The sequence below is a fragment of the Pieris brassicae genome, chromosome 9 (genome assembly GCF_905147105.1).
Source record: "Pieris brassicae chromosome 9, ilPieBrab1.1, whole genome shotgun sequence".
NCBI lineage: Eukaryota > Metazoa > Arthropoda > Insecta > Lepidoptera > Pieridae > Pieris > Pieris brassicae.
The window spans coordinates 3,491,620-3,513,494 of NC_059673.1; the positions used below are offsets into that span (position 1 = coordinate 3,491,620).

The following is a 21,875-nucleotide window of genomic DNA, read 5'->3' on the forward strand; positions in this document are numbered from 1 at the left end:
TCTGTTAGGACATGTCGGCGCCTCCTTCGGGCGTGTTTTGTCGGGAAGGGGTAATAATTGATGCTATTACGCTCCAACGGGTTGGATGATAGCCTTGTCGAAATGGACGACGAAATCGAAGCCAACTTCATCCTTGCTATGCTTTGGCTTTGGTAGAGTACTCCATTGTCACGACTGGAGCGCCTGTAGCCGGTGGATATGGGAAGGGGCAAAATGCGCGAAGACTGTGCTAGCGTAGGCCATGCACGGTCGGATACAGATAGTGTATAATGTCCCTTATGTCTAAGGGAAATGTGTCTTCTTTTATTTAGGAGGAACTAGAGGTGAGCGAGGACAAAAGATTCCTTCTTGCGAATGGCGGCTATGTGCTTACGGAAATATATGGCGCAATCGAGCGTGAATTGAGATTGGATTCAAGCACTCAGATCTCATACCAAGCAGGCGATACCAATTAATTATAATTTGTATACAAATTTACAATCTGGCAGCCCTGCATATAATATAGAACTAAGACCGATCTTATATATTTCTAGTCTGTGGTGCGGAATGTAGATAATGACAATTTTTATTTGTTATGGGATGGGGGCTGCAACTAACTTTTTCTTAATTCTTAGTTTTGTCAGCTCTGTACCAGCTGGAATTCTTCAAGACTAAACCGATTTAAGATTGTTAAGATTTTTATATACATACTCTTATACTTCTTTAGACTATTAACTATAAATCATGAAAATCGAAATGGGTATCTCGACTTTAAGAAGTTTGAGTCAGTTAGAACATATTCAATAACTGATGAAACGTCCCAAATGATGTCCAAATTACTAAAGTATAAAGAAATAAAACAATTTTATACATAATTGTTAATATATTTTATTGATAATTGAAAAAAAGGTACATCAAAAAGTTTTCGATGAAAAATTATAAGGTATTTTAATTCAATCCAACAACATTGTTTTGCATTGTTGCGAAATACACTTTTAACGTAAGTAAATATTATATTAATAGGTATAATGTATATCCTTAGCTACATAGTAATATAATATTTTGTACATTGCCAATGCAACACATTTATATAATAATTCAAATACACATTATGAAAGTGAAAATTTAAAGTAAATTTTTATCAACTGTACATTTATAAAATAAATGTTAAAAGCCTCTGATATATATGTATATATAATTCAAATGTTTCTTGTTGCACAACACCCAATAGTTCCAATTAGATAACAGAGTCTTAAAATATTATGCTCTGAAGTTAGCGACACATTAATATGACAATTAAGACAAATGTCAGCAGTGCAGTGCTACAAATTTATTTTGGCATGTGGTCTGACTTGTTCTCGCTAATAAAATCCCAATCTCTACAGAAAAAAGGTTTATTTTTAATCGCAACACCTTGCATAATCCATGCTTCCACTGCCAAAAAATCCTTGTACGACTGCATGTAATATGTTTCACAGAAACACAAACTGCGATAGTTGACTGGTTTTATATCCAACATAAATATTTGAAACAAATTTGAATTGATCACTTGAAAGTACCAACTTCAGAGCAACAAGATAATCGTAACTAATGCGTATATCTTTACGACATTCATTATACCAATATACTGACAATAATATGTTTCTTTATCACTTACATCATAAGTTCAATTCACATTTAACTATTTTTAACTATCATTATGTATAAATTATTATAATTACTACAGAAAAGGAAATACACAATTTTACTTCTGGCAATTCCGCGCGGGGTTGCCATAAAAAACAAAATTCTACATTTAACTTTCGTGTATTGTTGTACCAAATTTGTAGTTTGCACGAGAATTAAATATAAAAACGTTTATCCAAAATTCAAAGTGCAAATCAGCTGCTTTTGTTTTCATTCAGCGCGGACTTCATTGCAAATGTAATTGACTACCAAGGTAACGACACAATTTAAGGATGCTTAAAATTTGTGCACTTATTTTAATGCTGAAAAATTATCGAAATGAAACTGATTAATTTGTGACTGTACAAGACTTTCGTTGCGATATTTGAACGGTTGTTTAAGTTGCGATTTCACCTGACACAATTAATATTTATGAATTCTTTCTTATTTACAAACTAAATCAATATTATTTCACTAATTTAAGATGTCATCGCAGTTTTCACAATATAGAAAGAGACGAATGCTAAAGCTAAATACAGCTTTAAAAGATTATTTTGACTAAAATGTCGTATTGGAATGTCATATTGGCTGTAATTGCTGAGACATATCAAGAAGATCCGTGATTACAAAAACATTGCGACTAAGGAACAGTCCATGTTTCATCAAAATCGTTCTCTCGTATCATATACATAATGATGTCAATAATATAAATTTACTTTAAGTTTTCTAAATTACCGATGATGATTGATTCGTCTCTGTGGTTAAAAAAAATAGTATATCTGTGGCGTGATTTAGTTTCTAAACGAGATTTTGAGCGTGAATAATCTTTTTGTTCATTACACATTATCTATACATAAAGTAAACATTGAGGTAAATTTAATCTATTAAATGCACATTACCAAAACATTACTACAACTATATAAAAACAATGGCCAATATTTTAAATTAACAAATAAAATTGTACTCGTTATAAAGCTAAATTATAATACCTATGTGCGGAATTAAAATATTTTTGGTAATTTAATGTCCACCCCGATAAAAATAAATCTTCATATTAATATATTGTGACTGTACACTGTACAGTTTTTGCTTGGTTATACAAAATGCTCCCTTACCACATTATTTTAACTCTACGACGCTAAAACCACAAAAAGTGCGTAAAATTTCATGTAGGTAATAAAATACTCATAAACACATTTTTATTTTATTTTAGGCATAGCACAGATAACATATTTGTATAATATTTTATCTGTTTACATTCGAACACCAAATTTATATCTATAACCAAGTCAATTAGACTACACTAAACGATTATGCATTATAACATACTTAAAGACAAAGCGATAAAGTCATTATGACATTCACCGAGAATTTAATAATGTCATAGACTAAATTTAAAGAATAGTAATGCATTAAGTCATTATATCCCTTTACTTATAAGAATATGATTTTTAAAAAGGATTTCAAACAATATAACAGAGAATTTATAAGTAAGGGGAATTTAATACAACATTGCAGTTGTGCGTGAAATAAGTAAAATAATGTAGACAAGAGAGCAAAGTTAGTATAAGGTTCAGGCATCGGCATCAGCCCCTTTCAGCCTGAGTCGAGCGAAGTCTTCGAAAATTATATCGTCGTCTTGATCTTGGCCGTTTTCATTTCTACTTATAAAACATTTTGTTTAAATACATTTGTATATATACGGGTTGTCAGTATGACAGATGACATTACTTAACGGACATTTCGTTTACAGAAGCAATTGACAATTACAGAAATTGTCTCCATACCCATGGACTTTAGTTTTCCAATACATTTATTTATTATAAACTATGTGTATTGTTACTTGAAAAATAGGTATGTGTTGTTATGTTAAAAAAACATTATGAAAAAAATAAAGAAAAAATTATGCTACTCACGGTTGAGGGTCAAGCTGTATAAGGTCATGATCAGCGGGTGTGGGATCTTGAGCTAAACGGGGAGGCTCCTCTTCGGGCTTCGGATGCATCAGGATGAAGGGTAGCTCTGCGCTAAGGTCCCTGGATTAAGAAATGATGAAGATATGATATGAAGTCCTCAGTTCTTAAGAGTACATTGTGTTACCTGTATGAATATATGATTTTGACATTGACATTAGGATATAAAAAAAAACACTTACCCTCCAAGTGGCCCCAAGCAGAGTTTAACCTTTACTTTGTACTGTACAATAATACCGAGATTTTCGCGTTGCGCGGGATCCGCTATTCTGTAATACAATAATGTCATTTGTAATTGTGTAACTGCAAAAATAATCATTTATTTTTTTGGAAGTTGGAACTAAACAGTTGCTGCCTTTTTCAATTTCAATTATATATGTACATTAAAACTCTAATAAACTGTTCCAAACGTAACAAATGATGACTGTTTTAAGGGAAACTGGACTTGGATACAATGTGGCGTCAGTGTTTACTCTCACCGTTTTACTTTTTAAACACAACAACTTACTCTAAATGACTACTTGTGAACGAATATTTCACGGTAAATAAACACTCAGATGTTTCCTTGTTCCTTGAAAGATTTTGTTTTCTTTAAAAAAACACACACTTGAAATTTTATACAAAAATATGTAGAACCGCAGACTTTTTATTTTAATTATAAAATACAACATAAGTACTTTATCATAATAACTGATCTTGATTCATACATTTTTGAAGTTCGTGTCGATTCATTTAAATCGCGTTGTTTAAAGAGTGTCAAATGTCATTTTGTAAATTGACTCTACTCTTTTGACTTTTATTGATTGAAATTGAATTTATTTGTGAATAGAACACTGCGATAATTTGAGGACTTAAGCACCAAATTGTTAATAAAAATCGGTTGTCAGACAATTTTTTAGTTTTTTATTTCGAAAAAATTGATTTTTTTTATCTATGAAATGGTTAATTTTGTTACGACAGTATTGGAAATAGCGATAATTATTTTTATTTTATTATATTGCATGTGGATAAAATATTAACAAAATATAAAAAATTAAACGCCAATTGACACAAATGAAATCATTCTGAAAGATAGTTTCGAATAACACAGTTCTTGTAGACTTACAGCGTACTGGAAGCCAGGTTGGTGTCCTCATGCTTTAACTGTCCGTCGAGTGCTAGACCCCATTTATCCTTGTTGTTTGCCAGGAGTGGAGTCAACGTGAAAACCTTGCTCAGCGTAAACCCTGGACCCACTGGACAGCCCTCTCTGAAAACACGTTACTGAAAACTACCCTCATAAAATAAAAAAAATCTGACCATTTCTTACAACTTTTGGTCATGGCCTGTCTGTATTTCGTGATCGTTTTGTTTTTAACAGGCAAGCAGGTGATCAGCGTTCTGTGTCTGACATATGCTCACGATAAAGAAAAACACTTTTTGAACGGATTAAAGCTATGTATTATTATTATTATAGTTTAGCTATTTTAACAAAAGACAATATATGCTCACGATGTTTTCCTTTGCCGTAAGAGCGGTTGTTAGATGCGCACATAGAAAGTCCATTTGTGAACAGCCATGAATCGAACGCACGACTTTTGGGTTTAAAGGTGTACGCCCATTAGGGCAACATTGCTACATAAATGTTTGTTCACATAAAAATCTTAGTTTTGAAAACTTCAACATCTAGTTAATATTTCTATCATTATGGCTGTCTTCATCATTTGTATTTTAAAAAAAGTAACTTTAAGAAGTCAGATTTCTAGAAATTCCACAACTAGACTGATTTCAGACAATACCATGATTACAAATATTTTCAGAATTTTACATTGAAGTCTCGTCAATAGCAATAAATACTTTATACCCTTATGTTAAAGTACATTTTCAAATTTACACTTTATCCTGTATTGCGTATTCACAAAAATACAAAACAGACAAATAATTATATAATCAATGACAAGTAAACTTATTTAAAAGTCAAAATTGGATGCTGTTATTTATATATTGACTAAGTCCAAACAATAAAATACAATTAGTTTGGGAACACTCACACGCACTTACACAGACGTAAATTTCTTATTCTTACGGAAAAGTCCATTTAATGGAAAATCGATGCGCGTCTTGTGTTGCCTACACAAAAAACTTTTTATAAATCAAAAATAATGACGTTGCAGTCAAATGTTTAATCCCATCTATGGTTAATTTTCAATCTAGTTTATATATTTTTATTATTTATTAATTGGTAATTTCAGATAATAATCTCGTCTTAGCGCTGTCAAATATGTCAAATGTTTTACAGCTCTTGATAATAGATTTAAGTTTAATTGACGTGCCAGTACGTGGACCAGTTTGTAATGGCCGAAGTGAAGACTAATGAAAGTAAGTTAGTAACTAAGTAATGTCTTGTCATTCAAAGTAGTATTGTTTGGTTTTTTCTGTTTAAAAGGAACAGTGCTGTTGGCCTATAAAGATAATATAAGACTTCTTTAAGACTTTAGCTGTCCCCGCGAACTCGCGAAAATCTCCTTTATGTGATTTTACTTACTTCGCCTACCTTTTTAGTACATACCAACATGAAAAATTCAAACCGAACAAGTTCAAGTCATAAGTTTTTAATAAAAAAATAAAAAATAGGGGTTGATCGTAGAAGGGTGGTATATGTATTTCCGTATGTATTATAAAAATATGTCTAAAAAATAAAATTAAGGGGTAGACCACCCTTAACGCAGACCTAACCGATATGCTCACATAATTTTACGAAAATCGGCTGAGCCATTTCAGAGAAATTTTACATATTACAATATTAATGAAAATCTTACTCGCTCTCGGCTTCTGCTACAGTGCACTTATACTGCGCAGTGGAGAACAGACAAATGTCCGCAAACTGACGCACAGACACCTTGATCCGTTTCACCGAACGATTCGAGTTGTTCGCTATGTGTACGTTCACTGCTATATTCTCGCCGTGGTGATATAACTCCTGGAATTAAGAATACATTAAATAAAACAATTATTTACCGAATAAACCTATTTGAATTATTATAAACTTATAATTATTTTACATAATTTTAACTTTAAATTTTCCAACGTTTCGCGTGCTTTACAGCGTGCGTGGTCGCGGTGACGTCACCGTGTTTATAATAATACAAATAGCTTTAATCCGGTTAAAAAATTGTTTTCTTTCAATGTGTAAAAGCTATGTTAACCAAAGACAATATATTAAATAAACTAAAGAAAAGCTAAAATAAACAATTTAGTGGTTTATCATATCTAAAACTAGTGCTAAATGTTTCCTTTGAAAGTTTCACGGCTAGGCCAGACCCAGAAGGAATCTTGACAAAGTCAAATCATACATCAAAACTGTATCATACTCCTGTGTTGGACGATTCTCGGACACAGTCCACAGAGCGCAAACCAAATTGGATTGGGCAGGCTCAGTAATTGATTTACCTTGTCTAATGAAGCTTCTAGGTACAATTTGTTCGGGCTCATCATAAATTCCTTGGAAACCTCAACGGACGGCTGCTCCCCTTGCTTACTCGGCGCATACATTATCTTTCTAATTGCCAACCGCACTGAATTTCTGAAATATTGTTTATATAAAAGATTAAATGGATTGCAATTTAAATTTAGTTTTTGCAATTCAGAAAAACAGGAAAACCGTAATTGTTAAACATTATTTAATTTAACGAAAACGTTTAGTTACCTTCTTTAACAGTTTTGTTTAAAGGCGGGATTATGTAATAGTTGCAGGTACTTACAAAAATATTGTAAAATAAAACTTTGGCGAAATAAGAGCGATGGAGAGTTTAATTATATTCTATATGAATATATTATATTGTGCTTTGTTTACCGCGATCATCAGAATAAAAACTAAACTTTTTCTAACTTTTGCTAAATTGCGATGGAAAGAACACGTGCAAAAGAGACACACACAGACACACATATATAAGATACAAAGAAATGTACTGACTAATAGGAAGGCCAATATATCACAAATTATGATGTCTGTGTGGACATAGTGGCATTCAGTTGTGTGGCTGTATAGCGATTAGAAATTTATAAATAATACAACGGTTTCAGAACAAGATTCCTCGGGACATTGTGTATGTGTCGCATTAAAGACTTTAAATCAGCGAGTTAATTGAAGCTCTAAACAGTTAATCAAATGTCAATATTCAATAAAGTCGCTAGCATTTTGATTTAAATAAAGCAGCATCGAAAACGTTTAACTATCTGTCTGACCGACAGCCAGCGTATTGATTAACAATGTAAAACAAGACTCCGCCATGATTATTTCATTTGTTATTGTTATTTCGGTGTGATCGTGAAGAACTGAGAGCTTTGAAATTCCGTGTTTGGCTTTATTGTAAATGGGTTTTAGGTTAGTCTTGTTGCCTAGGAACGTTTAGGAAACTCATTAAACGTTTCGCTCACTCACTTGCCTGACGGAACTTTAGCGACTTGATTGAATCGATTTTTAATTAACTGTTTAGAGATTCAATTAACTCTCTGGTTTAACTACTTTACTGCGACATGGATACAGTCCTAAATACGGCGAAACTGCTTGCCTTAGCTTACTGAAATAGGCTACATAGCCATGTGAATGCTGAACTTCTTGAAACGAGACGAATAAAACGCCTAAAGACAACTAAACCTTTTGAGTTAATAAACATAGTGTAGTGAATATAAGTGAACATAGTGTCAAACATTAAAGAACACTAAGACTGTCAATGAACATTACCTTAGTTAAAGCTATTCACTAGTATTGTTGAAAATTAAATCAACATAATATTAATTATTAACCATAATTATTGCATAGGTTAGATTGATGTTCATATAAAGTCGCTCTCTCTTTTGTCAACTTTATTGTAGGAAAAGAAATAAACGCTATTCTTACTATAAAAAATAAATCAATTGCGCTACAACCTTTTTAGGTCTTGGCCTCAGATTTTTGTATCTGTTTCATGATCATTCGTCAAGCTGATAGGAAAGTAGGTGATCAGCCTTCTGTGCCTGACGCACGCCGTCGACTTTTTGGGTTTAAGGCAAGCCGGTTTCCTCACGATGTTTTCCTTCACCGTTCGAGCTAATGTTGAATGCGTACATAGAAAGAAAATCCATTGGTGCACAGCCGAGGATCGAACCTACGACCCAGAGTCGCACTGTGAAGCCACTAGGCCAACACTGCTGCAATATGTTATGCAGTTATTATAAATACAGTTTAACAAATCGCATATCAAAGAATCCTAAATTAAGCAACGATACAGAGAACTCGTTGCTCAAATTTAAGACAAGTTTCAAATTCTTGATAGTCAAGCCTTTTTTCCTACATATATATATTAACGCTTGAAACTTGAGGTACAGCTCATTTGTTAGTAGAGGAAAATGTTATTCCAAATCGATATTACCTTTTATGTGGTTTATCATCTTGTGAGTCAGCGACGAAAGCCTTCAACTCATAATCTACCCCACACGGCTTGCCCGTATCCCCAGGAGCTGGTTGAAGAGTCACAGAGGCTGGACAATGAGGAGGTAGCTCGAAGTAGAAGGGATGTGCAGACGGACCCAGCTTGCGTACTAAACGTTCTTGTAGTCGCGTTAATGGACGCTTTTGTACGTTCGTCGGTGGGTAGATCTGAAATATTTTTGTTTAGAGTTAACTACCCTAAATAATACAAACATAAATGTTATCACGCAGATTAACATTACAGAATCCTTAGGAAAACGATATACAACATCGGATATCATCCCAAACAGATTGAACTCCATAAATAACCTTGACCCTTCATAGCGAGGCAGACCCATTTAGCGCTTTTGGGTAATTTAAGACAAGTGAAGTCATACTGTGCTTGCTAAGTTAAAATATTATCCAAGATTTCCGGCTTATACAGCCATGAACTACAATTATTAGTTATATACTACAATAAGTATCGCATTACCTGCTCAGCAGCTAAGTAGAGATCCTTCCTGAAGGTGAGACCTAGTACGTCAAGGTCCTCCCTACCGTACCGGAACGCCGCTAGCACGTGACCAAACACCTTCCTATCCTTCACATACTCAGGGTCGATTAGGACCACTCCATCTGAAATTACGTATTATAATTAATTTTAGTTCTCGTTCTCGTTCTCGAACTTTAGTTCGTTAATTTATTTTAGTTCAGCCAAAAGAACTTGCAAGATAGTATTGCAAGAACAGCAATGCTTACATACAAAAAAATGCATATGTAAGTGAAATTTATTTGTATTCTCTAGATATATACACGTAAATTTGAATTATATGGAAATAATAATGTAGTACAGTAGTACAATAATAAAAAACATGTCGAAACACTTAATAAGATATGAAGACATCCAATTCACAGGAAAATGTGTGACACATGAAAGAGTGGAGTAGGACCTGCTGCAGCTGAAAGCTAGCAATTGGTGGAAGGTGGCAAAGGATATGGAGGGCTGCAAGTTTCGGGTCGCTGATCGCTGATCCAGCGGTGTTAGTGAGTGTACACAAATAGTGTACATACATGCAAATTTTCTTAGGATTTAGAGTTAAGAAAAACCTATCGTGACTGTCAGATCGCACCAGACCTCGAGTCTGATACCCCCCCCCCCCTCGCTGGACCGATCAAATAAAGACCTTACAGGTCTTACCATCCCCATACCCAGGCGCGAAGTTGTGCGGAGCCGCTAACACGACCTTCAGAAATGAAGAGCGCGATTGAAGAAGAAGGAGTTTGTTATTCCTAGTTCGTACTTGAGACTGTTCTACGAAGGTGAGGGCATAGGGTTTTATCTGAATAACTAGATTTTCAAAAAATCACACAAAGTAAAAACTATCGATTTATACAAAGAGACGGTGACAATGTATACTTACTTAATATTTTAAAATGTTATTAAAATAGATTTTATTATTCTACACACACGACTCGTTTACAGAGAAGCGTCATTTAATGAATAAAACTTTAAAGTCTTAAGTTAAATTTCTAAGTACCCAAGTTCATTCAAACAAAACGCTTCATAGAGACATTTTGCCTTTAATGGCAATTCATAGAAATCTATTTTAATATTAAGCCGACTTGTGGCACTCTAAGAGCTGTGTAGGTGGGAATACTAATTACTTGAATTTTGTTCCGCAATTTTAGTAAAAAATCTAGTAAATACCGAATATTTAGGTATGTTATTGTATGTTAATTCTCCAGATTAGAAGTGTGTAAATATTTTTTTAAATGTGATTCTCATCATCCTCAAATAAGCTACTGCAAAGCGAATCAAAACAAAACTTTACTAGAGATAAAGATTCTGATTTGCTTGCAATTAATCTTGGTAAATCCGTTGATACTAGGTCCGTAACAATCTTTGCAACAGTTTTAAAACACATATAGACTTTTTTTAAACAGATTTAGCTAAAACATTCAGCTATTAAGGCGTCAATAATACAATTTGTCGTTTACTACGTACAGAAAATTCTAAGTATAATATTACCACGAACTCGTACGCAAGGTGATGTGATCTAACTAAATATTTCGAATAAATATTTGAAATTGTTATCTTATATTTGCTATTACATCGAAGGTTGCTCAGATAAATCTTAAACAGGGTTTTCTACATCTGCCTTGTATTTAATTATATTTCTATATGTTTTGACGGAAAAGGTAATTTTCACAAAATAATTATCAACTACTTCTATAAACTAACCAGCTATTAGCGAGATTGTCTAGTTTAGGCTTTGGCAATTAGTTTAATACAAAATTAAACACTATGAACTTAAAACCTTTTAGTAGGAACCATCATATCAAGAATTACGCGGTCAAAAGTTGGCTGAGCACGCATTTTTTTAAAATTCTTATATTAATTTCAAAGCGTAAATGATATTAAACATTACTCACCAATTGGGTCGACATGTGTGATGTGATCAACGAAGTCTCTTTTCCCTAAATATACTGTGATCTGAAAATAAAAAAAATGTATCATTAATTTTATTATTCATTTATTTATATATCCAATTTCACAATTGTACTCGGTACTCTTTCCATGACACTGAAAGGTATGGTTCAATACATCATAAGTTTTAAACTGAATAGATAACTCGTTTGAAAATCGAAGTGATTAATGCCAAAGGTAACACTATATAATTCTTGATAATTGTACATTAATTCACTGAAATATGAGCCGTTGAAGAGGAAGAAACTGTCTGCCGCCTCTATATAATCAGGATTTACTCAATCACTTATGAATGGATATAAACATCATTTACTCAACAATTAATGAATGGATTTTGATAAAATTAACACCAATATACAGATTGATTGATGCGAAAGTAAAACTTCAACTTGACAAAATATATGTGAGCAATATAGTCGTGATTTGAAATCATAATAAAGGTATATTGCATGCATGAACAAAATCTGATGGAAAAAATGAAGATATTATAATGATATTATATGTGACGACGTTGTATATTGGATGCGTCGTGCTGAAGGATGTTACTTGGTATAAACTAATAACTCTCTACTATGTTATTCAACATGATAAGCGATAGAAAACTATATAAATATTCAATTGGCAATTTAAAGTAGTAGATTAGTATTCATTTGTTTTATTTTATATTTGGACATTATAAAAGTAATTAGATTCCGAAATGAAAACGTTGATCCTTTGTAACTTAATGAAAACAAGTGTTTCAGCCTATAAAGATAATGTTGGAGGTTATTTTATTTATTTAGTTGAAACGAATGAGAGCTAAGCGAAAAGGATCCTAACAATATACTTAAATTATAAAAAGAAAATGTTTCAAAGTGAAAATTACGCGTTCGTTGAGACGCATAGTTAAAGGCTTTTAACTCATCGTAAACTAAAATAAACGCATTACTGTTAAAAAAAACAAATCACACACTAAGAATTTAAACACTTATATTTATTTTACATTCGCAAATATAAACGTTTATGAACAGCTGAAATGAATGAAAACCTTTCTTGAATGCGCTTAAGTTTCAGAGACCGAGAGAGAGAAGCTTAGAATAAGCGTTTTAAATAAGCTTTTGTAAACAACTTCCTAAGCTTTGATTCGAAGTTCTAATTTATCTTATTTAAAATAACTTTTAACTATTACACGAACATTTTTCTTTATAATGTGGACCGTTGAAAATTATTAGCTAATTATTATTATTGTACATTACAATTTAAATTCATTATATTTATATTTTTTCTCATAACTTCCTTCCTTAACGTTTTCCAGAAGATCTACCACTCTTTCTCTTTTCGCTTCCTGCTAACGATTCTATATTTTCTATATTTTTGTAGTGTCTCCTTCCCCTTGGTAACTTCCATAATTGTCTTTTAACTCAAACTTTTTATTTTCATTACCATCTGATATTTTCTATAGAGGAATGTAGCGTTTGTTATAATATAACATGCCGTTTAGCTGTGTGGCAAATTGAGATGACACTTCCCGCCAAAGCCATGGGCAGTAACAAGTCATCTAATCGTTATTTCGCGTGACAGTCGTATCTAATAGCCTACGATAATGTTTAGTCACGAAGATAGCCGTGAAGACACGACATTATATTTACATAAAATCGCTATACGACGAACACTTAACGAACTTAAACAGCGAAACTAAAAGCTAAATTGTTAAGCAAATCTGGTAACGGTGGATTCAGATACCTTAGTGTTATACAAAGTTATATCACTGTTACCCAGCGGTAGGCAAGCATTGTACCCGGCCTCCCCCAGCTTTACAAAACAGGGTGAATTGGCCACATCATTCGTGGCCGTAGAGGACCGAGAGACAAGGCTGTTACCGTGTCCTGCCTCGGGCGATTGCTGGTGGCGCCGTGGGGCTTTAGTGTGTATGCACAGCAGCGAGTCCCACATAACCCTCCACCACCACTACGGGAGGATTATGCGTAACGCAATTCCCCACGAAAAAAAGAGGAAAAAAAAAGTGTTTCCAAGCGGGGAACACTGAACATCATTTAATTGATTTGGGATACAAATTTCAGTTCTTCATTATTCGTTTTGAAAATTTACTTACTGTCTTTTGTAAACTTTCCTAGTAATTTCCTAAAACCTAACATTTAATTTTTTTAAGTTGTCTTGTCTATTATAAAAAGAGGTAACAGATTACAATATCTGTGGCCAACCAAAGTTTGCAGCGCCACATATCTTCGTGTTTAATTTCGGATAAGCTACATATAAAAAAGGTTGTACTATTTATAATTCAAAGGTCAAACCTAAAAATAAATCAATGGCGCTACAACCTTTTTAGCTCTGGGCCTTAGATTTCTGTATTTGTTTCATGATCATTTTTTTAATCGAATAGGATATAGAATAGGTGATCAGCCTTCTGTGCCTGACGCCGTCGACGTTTTGTATTTAAGGCAAGCCGGCTCCATCACGATGTTTTCCTTCACCGTTCGAGCTAAAGTTAAATGCGCACATAGAAAAAAAACATTGTTGCACAGCCGGGGATCGAACCTACGACCTCAGGGATGAGAGTCGCACACTGAAACCACTAGGCCAACACTGCTTTTAACAATTAATAATAATTCAAACCAAACACTTTAATATGTAAATAAAAGTATCTTACAACAAGTTTTAATAATTTCATTAAACCTTGCACGCGGTAAAGATTTGCATGACGTACAAGCCTTATTCAAACACAATAATGAAAAGAAAAATAAACTTCCAAACTTTCCTGAAAACTCAGCAACAAATCTAATGATTTTAAAACACAATACTTTTAATTTTTTAATGTATCGAATGTAAGTCTCGTTTAATTTTTGTATATATGTTGTTATATGACACCTATTATACGCTGGTTAATATTACAGTCGACTCTGGACAATTTGAAACTCAAGGGACCAGATATAAATTATAAATTACCAAGAGTTCAACATACCAAGCGTTTAAACAACCACGAGGGGAGGGGGAATTACAGTAAATAAGATTTATATATTATTATAATGTATTAACAATTATATATACAATCACAATTGTTGCTATTCCGAAAGGAAGTTCGTATTCTTTTTTGAGACTTATCCGTATATCATTGTTCAAAGTATTTATAAAACAATTGACAGGACTATGTATGATAAAGAAGGCCGGACTACACATTATTGCATTTTGGCGAGCATGATAAGACTATATCCTTCAACTACAAATTACCGAGGGGCCCAATTAACATTGATTTTATTCAACTAATCGAGTATTTTTCAAGAGACCCGAAAAAAAATCAAATTACCGAGAGATGTATGTCGATAATAACCTTGAGTCAGTAATCACCATACTTCATCTAACGATATAACATATCTAATCAACACAATTAATGGTTCATTAAATATAATTATGGCCATTCCAAGAAACATACAGGCAATAAAGTGTTCATTTATCACGCATGAATTAACATTATAAATTTTAAACTAGGCGGAGATATAAAAAGGTTTTTGTAATACACGAAACTATAATTTACAAAACTCGTCGTTTTGAGTTCTTTTCGGGAATAGTGGTCAGAGAGAGACTGTCTTAAAGCAGACAGATGCCACTACATCATGATTCGAAGAACTTACCTTTCCATTGGGCGAACTCTTCTTGAAGACACGCGTCGCTTGCCGCTGCTTATTGCTGCCCCCGTCGTCCATTATTGTGCCGCTCCCGCCACTCTTCTATGGACAAATATCAACATTCATTAAAACCAACACGTTAAACTATACGTTTCAATCAAACATATAAGATTTTTATACACGTCCTAAGATTTAAAAAAAGTTATGTATTTTTGAAAAAATCTCAATAAAATGTACGAATGTTTCGTATGCTTAATTATATTTATTTATTTATTTTCATTACTTCCTTAACCTAAACCTATTTATAACTAATTATAAATAATGCAATTCAGGTGAATTCAGCCTGTATGCAACTAAATATATCCGCCTCACAAGCAATAATATTAAGGGCGCGCAAGACACGCGTAAACGGTGCTTGACTGAGTAAAGTAGTACGCACCCAAGGCTCTGCCTTATAATTAATTGCTAATCAAGAATGATTATATAAAATATTAAACAGCTATCAGTTATTATTTACCATACCATATTTAATATTGTGTATAAATTCGCTCTATAGTCTAAGACGTGCCAATATTGTGTGGGCCTTTAGACAACCGGATGTTAGTTGAGACTATACGGTACCGGAAATGAACTGGAATTCGAACATAAATCGTTGAATCGGGTCATTTCTACAACTGTTTCCGGCTCCCTAGCTAGCCCAGTGTTACCTTTATATTGCACATACAGTGGTAACTCTATACAGCGACAACATACACAATAAAATTAAGAAAAACAAAGGAACGTACACTACTGCATTTCGAAAATATCTAGAAATTGTATGTGTATCTTTATTATACAACAACACACAAATACAGTGTACAGTACAAATTCTACGCTTCCCAAGCAAGAACTAGACGTGGAAGTCTTTCAACTTTCGTATGTACCGCGCGCACACACCAACTTGGTTAGCGAGCGCCACTCACGCGAGCAATACATATAATAAATAGAATTTCTATCGAGGTAAACCTATTTGTTTGTACACTGGCTAAGTTCACAAGAGCTGTTTGTTATTATTATATTATTTGTTATAAGATATATGTATATATATATTTTTACGCATTTTGTATTATTCTGTAATTCCATCGCATTACTAGTAACTGTTAAGATAGCATAATTACTTGAAAATAAAGACATTTTGTAAGTAACATTACAAATACAGTGTGAACTCTTTATAACAACACAGAAGGGACTGTGAATTTAATGGTGTTATAGAGAGGAGATAAATCCACGACTCCTACCTATTAGTCATGGTCAACAACAGTCTACACGTGCAAGCAATCCCAATTTGTAAACAAAAGAACGAATTTCTTAGAAAGTTCGTATGCATGATGCCGACAGTCGAGTTTATTGCGGGCTAGGATAATAAATCGACAGAGGAACGTACACAGCTGCGCAAGTTTTACTAATTTTAGCAACTTAAAAAGTCCTTTACTCAATTCTTGTCGTTATTGAGAATGGATGTAGATTATATCATTGTATGGAAGACAAGCTAAACCAACCAAAGCCAATTGATTTCGACGGTTTAGGGAGTTACTCGTTAAATCGAGGGACGTTACATGGAGTCTACACTGTAGTACTAAATAACGGTTCTCACTCTGAACTTGAGTAAAAAACTGTAAAAGAGGACCTATACCTGTATCCAACGAACCGTCAGAAATATTAACTAACAAATACAATATTAAAGCAATCGAAGTGGAAAACTATCAAATGTAGTCGATCACCTATAAACGGAAATATGTCAAAATACTTATAATACTGTATAATCAACTTGAATTTGACATTTGATGCGTCCTATTATAAAAACACTCAACAACACACAGTTATACATAACGTATGTTTTGTTGAGTGTATGACAATCACAATATCGACTTTCGTATCTTCATAGTCAATATTTTTAGGCAATAGAAAAAAAGATATTGAAAAATACACGTCAAATGCCAATAGTCATTTATCAATATCATGTAATTGAGCAGACAAGGGAGCCTGCGAGTGTGAATGAGCAAAACGATTTACCCATCTCTATATTTTATATACATCAAAATTGTGTCTCTCAAGGGAAACCTTGAATCAAGTCAATAAGGATAAATGAAAAACCACTTAAAATGTAAATACTGGAACAATTAATACGCATTATATAATATAAATTTTATACGGCAACATACCTGCAGCATTCTTACTTAAAACAGGTTAATATAACTTTAAAGACCTTTATATAGCAAGGAAATAGTTCAACCGTGTACTTAAGGTTTTTTTAATATCATACATTTTTGTTAAATAGAAAAAGGACAGTCGTCGTATTTTAGTGGTGCGTTGCCGGCCTTTGCGAGAGGAGTATGCTGTATTTAATGATTTAAAATTCCTACCGTATACAAAACATACTTTATGACTTGTCTTTGTTCTTAGTGATTTGTCACTAAATCAGAAAATACCAAAACAAATTAAAATATCAATTTTAATATAAATGTACATTCGAAAGAAACATACATTTAAATATATATTTACTTGCCAGGGAACGGGGAATGAAATCTCCGTTACTCTTTGGAATCGCCAAGGTATTTATAAGAGTAGTGTTGGCGTAGTGGCTTTCGCGTGCAACTCTGAGGTCGTAGGTTCGATCCCCGGCTATGGACTTTCTTTCTATGCGCTCATTTAACATTCCCTTAGACCCAAACAGCCGACTGCGGCCCAAATCTAAAAAGGTTGTACCACTGATTCATTTATACGTAAGCCCGAATATATGTTGATTGATGAAATTGCTGATATCGTCTATAATACGGAAAAAACTAAACACTCACCCTAGTCAACTTTTTGATATGCATTTAAACGTTCGATACACGACTAATACTACTTTGAGTCAATATAACAATACCACGCAATAACAGAATTCACATTTCATATTTTGCAAAGGAGTCACGCGCGCCTGACTTACGCACGCTTGAACGTGTGTTATAAAACTGATGAACGTGTTATTGCACCGATTATATTATACTGTCATTATGTACTCAAAACCGCATATAAATGACGTCGTGTGACGTCACGGTTCCGCTTAGCTTAGTAACTGGAGGTAAATAACATTAACAATGAAAAGGCGTGTCAGTTTAAATCTACATATTGGCTGAGTACGTATACCTAACAAAAGATAGCACATCAGATGCATACATACGTCGTGTTGACAGATATCAGTGATTGTCTTTTGTTAAAGTAGCTTTTACAGATTAAGAAAAGGACTTTTTGAACGGATTATTTTGTCACCGTGACCACGCACGCTGAAAAGAACGCGAAACGTCGGAAAAAAAAACTTAGAATTATGTAAATAATTATACGTTTTTAATAATAATACATAGCTTTAATCCGTTCAAAAGGTGTTTTTCTTAAGATATCAGTCAAGATTATCGTCAACTACTTTTACGTAATATCATAAAAATACGAGAGAATTATTTAAAGAAAATCTAAATTACAGTATGTACCTATCGCCTGTTTAACAAAATTAAGTGGCAGGATATTGACTAAAGAAAATTAATCAACCAGATAAAGCTTTTCCATCATATTTATCAAAAGCTCAGTTTCGTATCGCACCGCCCGGACATACAACGACCACTATTTAAGCATCGACTCAAATGAGCTTTATTCATATATGTAAACAAGTACACTTATGAACGTCAGAAAAGAAGATAAATTAATTGTAAATTTACATTTACTACCAGTTCGCAAGTCAAGGGCGTAGAGCGGGCAAGAAGTGGCAAAAAACTTTTCGCCACTCTTTTTAATGGGTAAGTTTTGAGTCATATAAATTGTTTGAACTGGAGCAAATCGATCCCAAGGATTATTAAGAATATCCATAGCGCATGAGGTTCTTAGTTTAAACATATTAAAAAAAGTTATTACTTTTTTCAATCGTATTCCATGGTTCTTATTTCAAATGTATTAAAAAAATATTACTTTTTTCCCATATATGGCTATATATTTAATATAATTGTTTTTTTTCTTCTAAATATAATTTAAGGTAACGAAATAAATGCCTCAAACATTCCGAGACAATACTGCTCAATATTCATCGGCATATTGAATTTGGATAATCTAAGCATGGGAAAACCTTACTATAAATAAAATTTTAAGGAAGGAAATGTCTCAACAAATGTCACAACATCTCAACGGCACAGTTATATCAGTAACATGACCCATAGGGAATCCTACCTCAACTGACGGTGAATAAAATCATCGCGAGAATGCGAAAATAATATTCAATTTGTCATTAAATCGTAAAAAAGGCTGATCAACTATCGCCTCAGGGAACCTAGAAAGTTTCCTGTCACAATGACCATGCTTCACCGCAACTCAAATATAATTTAATTACAAAAAATAATATCTTGTTTAAAGTAAATCCTCTACGGTAAGCAAAAAGTAAATTAATCTAATAAAACGCGTCTAAAACTTAACTAGACTGCACTATCAATAAATATCAACTGCTTAAACATGAGATGAGCATGATGTAATGGCTGCTTTTAGACAAACATTTTGTAAAACAAAAACTTGCAGATTTATGAATAACGGCGAGTATATTGTCAGTTCTTACGCCATGAGAAAACAGTAAATGTAAAGTTTTAAGCATTAATTTGATTACTGTCGTTCATGAGGTAAGGTAACCTAACCTACTATAACCTATTAATAACTAATAATGTTATCCGGCAACGCACCAGCGAGCCTCCTGCCCGTTTGCTTTCTGTTACACAAAAAAAATGATTTTTGATTTATAAGTACTGACTAACCTTTCGTTAATTCAACGGCCTTTAACAGAGGTAATGTATGAATATATAACACAAATTTGGATCCTGTGTTGGGCAATTTTCGCAGGAAAATTTTGTAAGGGTTTAAAAGGAGCACACTCAACTTTTACTGAATTCATTTTAATCAATTATATAACCGTGATACTAAGGCACAGACTGCTATCAAAATAAACACTGACAGCTACTATATAACAAAATGAACATCCATAAATTTAATATTTTATGCCTGCAATAAGTTTTACTAGAAATAACGTTTAGTATACGTCAATAACATTTTCCTCTGTCACTGAGTGAATCACTCAGGGATATATATCGGCTTGACCTTTCTAGTTTTTTCTTATTTTTGGGTAAAAAATAAATATGTATGTGGAAATTATTAGCATTAACACATTTTTCCTTAAAGAAAGAATTAAGTTCAGTCCAAAAAAAATACGAGGCTTTTCTGACGGTAATGTGAGCCGCCTTACAAAATCTGATCTATTCCTGTTTTATCATCGGACATCGAGAGAAGTCGAAATTTCACCCGTATCATCTAGACGCCCGTCGTTCCACAACTCAGAGTTTTCGCACACTCACACCACCATATGGAACCAGCTGCCCACTGAAGTAATACTGAACAAATTCGACTTAGGGTCCTTCGAGAGCGTACCAATTCGCGAGCACTCTGGCATCAGGTGAGACTGCTGCCCGTTTTTGTTACTGATATAACGTCAATGTATTGAATTAGGAAACAAAAACAGTTTTGTCGCTTCTAAGGCTTTGTCTTTGACGCACGCGTGGATGACGTATTACCTAGAGGTCCTAGTTACAATTACGGCGAAACAATTTGTTTTTTACTTGCCTGTTTTAAACAACTATCATCAAAGCATACGCAGAAATGTTTTTATCCAACGTCTGACTAGTGAGACTAGTCTTTTTGGAGATTATTTAATATAAGTGTGTTTGTAAGCCATCATAATTAGGAAGCATTAAACTAAAACTTGGAATCGTTCCAATTTTGGAATATAAACTATTTATTGTAACGACTGGTACGTAGTAACATTTAAATAGTCTAGAATCGGCATCAATACTTTCTAGCATCTACAGTAGCAGCACAAAAGACATCATCTGCAAATGTTGCTGTTTACAACAGTTAACACAGATAACGATTATGGTAACTGCATGTCGCTAGCAACAAGTGTGCTGCGCTTCTTGGCCCTACGTTTATGAATGATTTTTTATACGTTTCAGTGGCGCCTTGGATTCACAAATCAGCCCGGCAGATGGCACTGCAGTCGTTACTCTAATACTTTGTTTAATAATCTTATCACTTGAAATATGATGCAGGACAACGTCTGTTGGTTCCGCTAGTTATAATATACAATAACAATAGTATGCTTTCATTAAACAATTAAATTGAGGTAGTAAGAACGACAACAGCCGTAAATATTACATAATTTTATTCATTATTAAATTTAATTATCTATGTATTATTTGTTTCTTTAGTGTATGGATGTACATCATACATTAAGTCTCGTAAACAACTATTTAGGCACACGTGTGCATGGTCACCTTAACTAAAACATTATTTGCATAACTAGATGACCCGGTGAAATCGTAACACCTAGATATATTTGTGTATTTTTAACACAGACCAAAGGCATGAGACAAGTTATATTTCCGCTATGAAACACAATTTTCTGAAGGCATCTATAAATATATGACAAGTGGTTTTCTTTAATTATTATATGTCTCCCACCTTTTAAACCTTTCCTGAACTTCCACAAATAATTCAAGATCAAAATTAGCCAAATTGGTCCAGTCATTCTCGAGTTTTAGCGAGACAAACGAACAGCGTTAATTTTTATATATATAGTTAACATTTCTCGCTTAGCGCATTCCAATTATGTGAAGATCTAT

General features: G+C 33.4%; 1 protein-coding gene across 6 annotated transcripts in view; it reads right to left on the bottom strand.

Moving 5' to 3' along the window:
• Nucleotides 1-883: 883 nt before the first annotated feature.
• LOC123713977 (beta-arrestin-1) overlaps nt 884-21,875 on the bottom strand; it is a 73,206-nt gene continuing 52,214 nt past the window's right edge. For 4 of the 6 annotated variants that reach the window (XM_045667911.1, XM_045667908.1, XM_045667909.1 and 1 more), the window contains 10 exons: nt 15,160-15,255; nt 11,479-11,539; nt 9,539-9,681; nt 9,008-9,234; nt 7,047-7,179; nt 6,416-6,576; nt 4,723-4,866; nt 3,800-3,886; nt 3,561-3,680; nt 885-3,308 (listed from right to left, as the gene is read on the bottom strand). In XM_045667911.1, the coding sequence (XP_045523867.1) occupies nt 3,218-3,308; nt 3,561-3,680; nt 3,800-3,886; nt 4,723-4,866; nt 6,416-6,576; nt 7,047-7,179; nt 9,008-9,234; nt 9,539-9,681; nt 11,479-11,539; nt 15,160-15,231 (1,239 nt within the window). In that variant the 5' untranslated portion in view covers nt 15,232-15,255 and the 3' untranslated portion in view covers nt 885-3,217. Of the gene's footprint in view, nt 3,309-3,560; nt 3,681-3,799; nt 3,887-4,722; nt 4,867-6,415; nt 6,577-7,046; nt 7,180-9,007; nt 9,235-9,538; nt 9,682-11,478; nt 11,540-15,159; nt 15,256-17,987; nt 18,133-21,875 lie in introns of those variants that run through there. The other 2 variants (XM_045667906.1, XM_045667907.1) reach the window with 2 other exon arrangements.